Source organism: Symphalangus syndactylus, chromosome 10 (assembly GCF_028878055.3).
Source record: "Symphalangus syndactylus isolate Jambi chromosome 10, NHGRI_mSymSyn1-v2.1_pri, whole genome shotgun sequence".
NCBI classification, from domain to species: domain Eukaryota; kingdom Metazoa; phylum Chordata; class Mammalia; order Primates; family Hylobatidae; genus Symphalangus; species Symphalangus syndactylus.
Window position 1 is genome coordinate 67,871,542 of NC_072432.2, and position 7,901 is coordinate 67,879,442.

General features: G+C 36.9%; 1 protein-coding gene across 1 annotated transcript; it reads right to left on the reverse strand.

The window, feature by feature from the left end:
• Nucleotides 1–270: 270 nt before the first annotated feature.
• SMR3A (submaxillary gland androgen regulated protein 3A) lies at nucleotides 271–5,198 on the reverse strand. Its single transcript, XM_055296920.1, has 2 exons — nucleotides 5,145–5,198; nucleotides 271–663 (listed from the first exon to the last, which is right to left on the reverse strand). The coding sequence occupies exons 1-2, from the start codon at nucleotides 5,196–5,198 to the stop codon at nucleotides 271–273; spliced, it is 447 nt and encodes a 148-aa protein (XP_055152895.1).
• Nucleotides 5,199–7,901: the final 2,703 nt, after the last annotated feature.

Below are 7,901 nucleotides of genomic sequence, written 5' to 3' on the forward strand. Positions count from 1 at the left end.
TCCGAGTAGCTGAAACTACAGGCGCCCGCCACCACGCCCGGCTAAATTTTTTTTGTATTTTTAGTAGAGACGGGGTTTCACCGTGGTCTCGATCTCCTGACCTCGTGATCCACCTGCCTCGGCCTCCCAAAGTGCTGGGATTACAAGCGTGAGCCACCGCGCCCGGCCTAAGTAGTGTTGAAATTCTTATTTTTGGGTAGTAGAAGCAGTAGTTACGAGGGTAGTGGTGTCTTTTGTGGTGGCGGTGGCACTTGTTGCAGTTGTCTATATTTAGGGTGCAGGAGTAGGAAGGGCAGGATCAGTTGGAGAAATTACAGGGAAAAATGGAGGTCCAGGTGGATAGGGTCTTGGTTGGGAAGGTGGCTGTGGATAACCTGGGCCATAAGGAGGAGGAAGAGGGGGTGGTTGAATTCTCCCTGGACCATAGGGTGGAGGAGGGGGTGATGGGATTCTCCCTGGACCATAGTGTGGAGAAAGGGGTGGTGGAATTCTCCCTGGACCATAGAGTAGAGGAGGGGGTGGTGGAATTCTCCATGGACCATAGGGTGGAGGACTGGGTGGTGGAACAAATCCTGGTCCAAAAGGAAAAGGTGGTGGGGGAGGAGGAGGAGCCAGTGGTTCAGATGAATATGGTCCCCTGGGGCCTCTTTGACTCTCACCAGGCTGTGGAAACAAAGAAATAAATAATTTTAAATCAGATATTTCACAGTTAAATGTAAGGGTGAATGCTTTCTATGGTAAGCAGAACTCTGAGATGGCCCCAGGATTTCTACATCCTGCTGGCACATGCTGGCCTGACCTTATCAGGTGAACCGTTTTAAAACAGGTTCTACAATGTGAGAAGGAATCAGAAAGATTTGAAGCTGCAGCAAATGCTTTTCCCTGGGCTTTGAATCAAGATGCCGTGTTGTAGGGAGGGCCACGTGGAAGTACACGGTAGACTGGCTATAGGAGCTGAGAGTGGCCTCTGGCTCATAGGCAGCAAAAATGTAGGGGCTTCAGTCTAACAACCAAGGGACTGAATCCTGTCAACAACCATACAAGCTTAAAAAAGGACACTGAGCTGCAGAAAAAAAAATACAGCAGTGGACACACCTTTTCAGCCTTGTGAGACTCTGAGCAGAGAAGCCACCTAAGCCAAGCTCAGAGTTATGGCCAAAGAAACTGAGATAATAGTGAGTTTTTAAAGGCTGCTAATTAGTGGTAATTTGTTATTGAGCAATCGAAAATTGTTAAATGTATCTAAGTTATGATGTATGAACATCTGTATCAAAGAAAAATGTTTCTCTTTTGCCCTCTGAATACCTAGGCTCTCAATGAAAGCTTGGATAGTATTGACTGGAAAAATAGATAATGAGCAAAAATCTTATCCTTGGCCTATAGTGAAGTCTGTCATTCCAAATTCCAAATGGAAATAAATGCCTTTGCAGCATGGGAAAGACACGTCTTTTTATGTCTAATTCAAGAGTTCAGGGTTGTTCTGGGCTTTGAACATTAATTAATTGTGAAACACGTGAGCAACTATTTCGTGCAATGAGCTAATGAAGGAGCTGGTTCATTCATGTCATGAATGTCAACCTGGCAGTTTTCCAGGGGTACAAGCATGTCTTCTATGAATCCACAGGCTGAGTAATTACAATATAAGAGGGGATAAATATGATCTAAAGGGAAGTGAAATGAATGGAATGAGTGTCTGGGGTTTCATGCCAGTGTTTGAGCTCTCCTTCTGGCACATAGAGATTGGGTGAGTGTGGAATCCTTTTTGAGTCTCTTTTCCTCATCAGGAAAATGATGTTCATAAAAGTGCCCACCTCCTGCGGTTGTTGTCACGTTTGTTGTGAAATATCACCTGTAAAGTGCCTAGGGTGGTGCTTATCTCAGGTCTGGTTTACATAGAGTACAATTTTTAGAAATGAAAATAGCTGAGGCTGGATATGGTGGCTCATGCCTGTAATCCCAGCACTTTGGGAGGCTGAGGTAGGTGGATAGCTTTAGGCCAGCAGTTCAAGACCAACCTGGACAACATAGCAAGACTCTATCTCCATTAAAAAATTTAAAAATAGCTGAAAAATAGTGCAAGGAACAAATACATTAGGGATTTAAAGCGATCAGTACTGGATAGGAAAATGATAAAGGATTGTCTCTGTGATAAGGAGTCATTTGAAAAGAGGCTTAAAGAATATAAATTAAGGAGGGAGCATGCCAAATAGGAGGAAAATACACAAATGCTCTGGTGTAAGAATGAAGTTCCACTCTACTGACGGCAAGACGTCCAAGTTGCTTGGAGCAGATGGTTTATATAGGGCACAAAACTACATTCACTTCTTGTGGTTCTCAGTCCCTTCACCTATTTGTCTGGCCATTACCCTTGCTAATCCTAAACTTTAGTATTACGGTAAAGCATCTCTCTCCTGGATTCCTAATTCCAGGTTCTTAACAATGCTAGAGGATGTCACAGGCACTGTACCATCAGAAAGCTAGCATCCTTCAGTGCTGCCCGAAATCCTTTTATGAGTATCTTACCTTAGATTATCTCTTCCCACTTCCCCAGAGGCCTGTAATTTTCCAAGTTGATGCCAATTTTATAAACATTCTCTGCCTCATCCAGAGCTCTCATCTACTCCCACCAAACTGGCTTTTCTCCTGCTTCACCAAGATATTTCAGGCAATTAGAAATGAACTTCCCTGATTTACTGGCCACACAACCATGGAGTCATTGATAGCTAGATAGTTTCTTTTTCTTTATAATTGTTTTCTGAGGGACCTGGCTCTGTCAGTCTTCTCTTTTACTTTCTGCAATGGTAATATCTGCCATTCAATTAGCTCTTCTTCAGAAAAACACTATCATTTATCTTCAACTCAATTTTTTTTCTCCCTATCCTATCAGCTCTTCATCCCACTCCCTGAATTCTAAATCTAACCACTTCTTATCATCTTTCTTGCTTTCATTCTAATCTGTCATTTGCTTTTACCCAAATTACTGTAATGGCCTGTTAATTTGACCTCTTGATTCTAATCTTGCCCCTTTCACCTAACATGTACGAAGAGGTTGAAGATGTCATTTAAGAAATAAATATAAATTGATATTTCCCTGTTTATAAAAGATTCAGTTTCAACCACCAATATCCTTGTTGTTGTGACTTTCTTTTCACCTCTTTCCTGCAAAGCAAAGCTCTATGAAAGGGTATTCTAAATTTGCCAACCCCACTTCTCACTTCCCATTTGCTCTTCAACCTGGCTTCTGCCCTTAACATGCTGGTAAAAGTTTTATTCATATCACCAATGAAACAAACAAACAAAAAATTCCAAGGCAGTTCTGTGGGACCAGCCTCGTGTTCGTCTTCTCTAGCTAGTGATGGTTCATGTTGTTATGCAGGGTGTTTGACCCAAGGGCTGCCAATCCAAGGACTAGTCAGGGTATGTAGAAGTTCAGGATTTGATTTTTTATTGTCAAGAAAACAAATCCTTAGTAGGGAAAAATATTTCACACATTTTTATTTTTGAGACAATTAAAAAATTAGCTGAAAGTACCTTTTCCTAAAGATATACTGATGTTGATCTAAATATTATGTAATGAAAAATCTTCATGGTAACTATCTGTTCCTTTCCTGTTCTCTTAACCCAGTCACAGTGATTAGCTCCCTTTCCACAACTGGTTAAAGTAAAATGATGAAAATATTATATTAGGAAGAAACACTCCCCTCTCAAAGGGCTATAATTGATGTTAATTTCCTACATTATTCAATTTAGCAATAATCCAGCTAAGACATGCACACTTTGAATCTAAATTTATTTGTATTTTAATGAGATTGAAAATAGTGAGACTTGCTTTGAGGATTAAAGAAGAGATAATGTATGTAATGCATTTGGAAAATTACCTATAACAGAGAAAACACTCAAAAGGTGACAGGCTGAATATGATGACTTACCCCATCTACAAATATGTATATGCAAAGTACATGCTACCCTTCGCATTTCCAATGTTCAGTAATTATTAATCATCATCAATCATATCAGCTGGAAAAAGGCTCATTTCTATTTAAGCTGCTTATATTATTGGAAAGCTCTGTTTTTCTAATTTATCTTATAAAAAGTTACTATTTGTATAATAAAAGCCTGAATAAAATGTTTTTCTCTTGTATTTTGAGGATGTGGAAATATTGAAAATCAGCTTTATGAGGAAGTCATTAAGACATGACCTTTAACGGATGTCAACATGTTTTATTGGCTTATCAAAAATTATGTCCACCCATAATGCATGCAGGAACATGGCCAAAGTCAGAATACTTCAGTCATCTCAGAATGTCCTGTTTTTATTCAAGTTTTTAAAAGTAGAAGAAAGAGGTATTATTTTATGTTTCATGTTTCAGAATGATATAATTTTATGTTGCCTGCTTTGTGGAAGTCAGAGTCTTCTAAGAAATCAGCTTTCATATTTTCCCATTTGATATGATAGATTTTATGGTACTTTGGGAGAAGTTACTCTGGAATTAATCTCCTCTTTGTAACACTGAATTAATTGACTCTTCTGTTGAAATTGAGTATCATTCTGTTACTTTTAAAAATATACATTAAAAAATTCTGAAACACTAGGTTAAAGACAATAAGCGTAGTTGTCCTTAACCTAGTTTTTAGTATATGGTAGGTGTTATCATAAAGGTTTATTATTTCCTCAAAATTTAGCATGCAAAGATTCTCCTAAATCCTCTGCAAAATGCATCTTCCCAGGTCCTATTATGGGATACTCTTATTCAGGCTTGGATGAGGACTTTGATACTATATTTTTAATAAGTGAGTTAGGTGACTCCATATGTTAGGAACAACTACTTTAAACTATCTCATTTTACAGAGTTTTACCTACTTTGTAATTGTTAGAGTATGGGGACCCACATTTATACTTATCTGTTTAATGCAGTCTGATATTACAGACTTGAGCTGTCCGGTATTGTAGCCATCAGACATATGTGGCTATTTAAATTAAATTAGATTTTAAATTTAAATTTAAGCACTAGAACAGTGTTTCATCAATGGTTAATAGTTACTAACATATAAGAAAAGGTAACATCATTAATGTAAAAAGAAATCTGAAGTAATGGTTAATGAGAAAAGTAAAAAGATGTGTGATCGTGATTAATGATACTTACTGTGAAACACGCTGCAAGAGCCCAAAGGCCCAAGATCCAAGTCAGTGATTTCATCCTTTCAGTTGCCTCTGAAAGTAAGCACAATAGGTGATCAGTATGATTGTTTTTTATTAAAAAGTACTATTTAAAATGTCTCAACACGTGGATATAATGTAGTACAGATATACTACTGTAGCATTTTTAGGAAATTTGCCTAACATTATTTTGGATTCAGTATTACTGTGGGGCAACAGTAGTAGGCTTATAAAATTTGACTTCAAAATAATGGAACTAGTTTTTATTTTTGACTTGTAAACTGATCCTGGAGATAACGTCAAAGAGTTGTTCATAAATGATCTGAACAATAGAAGCTTTTGTAACTACAGTTTTTGCCTTTAGAGGTAACTACTTTGAAATGTACAATTATTTACATTTGAATACTTTTGTATTTTTAAATAGCAGGTATATTGTTTTATAGATTTCTATAGGCTTGGGTTTGAAATATTAACATATTAACTAGATCATATGTTATCAATGTAATTCCTTGGGATATCTCAAAAATAAGGAAAAGAAAGAAATCACTCTGAGGTAGTGTAAGAAAAAAAGAGTCATATTATATATCTCCTAGTTTTAACAACATTCTACTAAATTAATTTAGTCTGTGATGTGTGGTCTCAAAGTGCTTCCAAAAATCCATATATGGTAGATCAAAGACCAAGTCAGAGAATATGGAGGAGTCCAGATATTTTATTCCCAATTGGCTCACAATTTGTAAAATATTTCAAGTACGTGATAGCTTGAGTTCTGGGAAAGCAACTCCATGCACCATTGTACAAGTGGCTTCCTGACAGTCAACTCTGCACATAGCTTGAGTGTGTTGTCTGAACAACACAAGTTTTGAAAGAATCATATGGACAAAATTTCACTGGATATTCAATTGTATGTGGGTGTGGCTATTCCCTTAAGGATTACTTTTCCTAGGATCCGTTCGTATGAGAAGTTTGAAAAACAAAAGAAAAACTAATAATAAAAATATACTGTAGAACAATTCCCTATTTTAGAGTACATCTGAGAATAATATATCATTATGATGTTTCAAGAACTTTAAGGAACATCAGGGGAAAAGTCAGTTGTGTACTTGGATGGACTAAGTGTCCTCAATGCCCAACATGAATGCTTTACTCTGACATGTGAATAACATAATTTTTCAAAATTTGATATGTTTAATGACTTACAATTTTACATAAGGTGAAGGTGCTTATGTTTTTGGTGATAATGAATGTCCTATAAAAAGCTCATGAAAAGTCTGAGAAAAAATTCTTCAGTTAATATTTCCAGGTACCTATCTTTGTGTGAAGATCTGTCTTAGAGGTGATTAACCTGCTGGTCAAAATGACTCTTGCCAGTTGAAAGATGGAAAATAAAGGTGAAAAGAGACAAGAAACTTCAGTTCTTATACATTGCAAAAGATTTCTGTTGGCAGTAAAAGAAAGGCTACTTGGAAATTACTTCTGGGTTGATGCTCTTCAAACAAATATAGGAAAGTTGTTCTTGCCAACTTGGCAGTCTTTTTCCGCATTTTTTAGGTCTCATTTCTGAAAAGCATTGACCCGTTCAATATTTGTTGTTTCCTGGGGAAACAGATTCAGCAAATAACATCCTCTCACTTCAGGGGAACAATCTGGGGCCTGTGGCGCACCATTTCCTCTTTATTTTAAAGAAAAAGCACCAGCTTTTTCTATCCCAAGTAATTTTAATGGGCCATCTTTTGTGTTTTTTATTTTATTTAATGGGCCATCTTTTGTATTTTCTATAGGAAGTTCCCTTTTGTCAGTGAAGAACTGAGAACAACCGTGTTTTAAAAATCATGTGGTCCTTGCTGTTATTAACTTGAGAATTTTAATTAAATGAAAATATGATGACATGCAAAGATTTGATTATGGGAAAATTATACAGATATTTTTACTTTGAAGTGGATGTCTAATGGAAAGTTATAGCCTTGTCTTTTTGATAAATCTAGGCATTGAGGATAATTTTTCCTATGCTGGATGATCTTATACTCTCGTTCTAATACATTATTATATAATCATAATAACAGCTATTATTTATTGAGCCTCTAGCATATTCCATGTGGCAGGTTAAAATGAGTTCTGTTATCATCTCAGTTTTAAACAGAGATGCCAATTAGCTGAGTGGAACTTGACCTTAAGTCAGCCCACTTCAAGGCCTAAGTGTTTTTTTTAACCAGTATTCCATATTACCTCCCTAATCTTAACAATTACCATACAGTTAACTAACATTGTGTTACTGTACATTAGAGAGATGAATCAAGTGAACTTAATAGCTCATTCCACTTCAAAGCACAGTGACAACACTTCCTTGTTGGGTTATATGAGACAAGATATTTTGCCTTATTGTATCTTAATTTCTTCATTTAAAAATATATATTTAAAATGTTTATATTTATAATTTCTAAGTCATAGAGATTAGGACCTTCCTTCTTTCTTTCCTTCCTTTCCCTCCCTCCTTCCTTTCCCTCCCTCCCTCCCTCCTTCCCTCCTTTCCTTCCTTCCTTCCTTCCTTCCTTCCTTCCTTCCTTCCTTCCTTCCTTCCTTCCTTCCCTCCCTCCCTCCCTCCCTCCTTTATACTTTTATCTTTCCTACTAACATTTATTAGCTACCTGTGGGTGTAAGACAGAGTGCAAGTTGCTGAAGTTACAGCATATCTAAATGATTAGTGTTTTAAAATTTTTGTGAGTCATAGGTGATGTAGAAATTA

Coding starts and splice junctions, on each gene's coding strand:
- SMR3A (XM_055296920.1), bottom strand. CDS start 5,198: ATGAAATCACTGACTTGGATCTTGGGCCTTTGGGCTCTTGCAGCGTGT. Junction 664..5,144: donor CTCTTGCAGCGTGTTTCACA/GTAAGTATCATT, acceptor TTGTTTCCACAG/CCTGGTGAGAGTCAAAGAGG.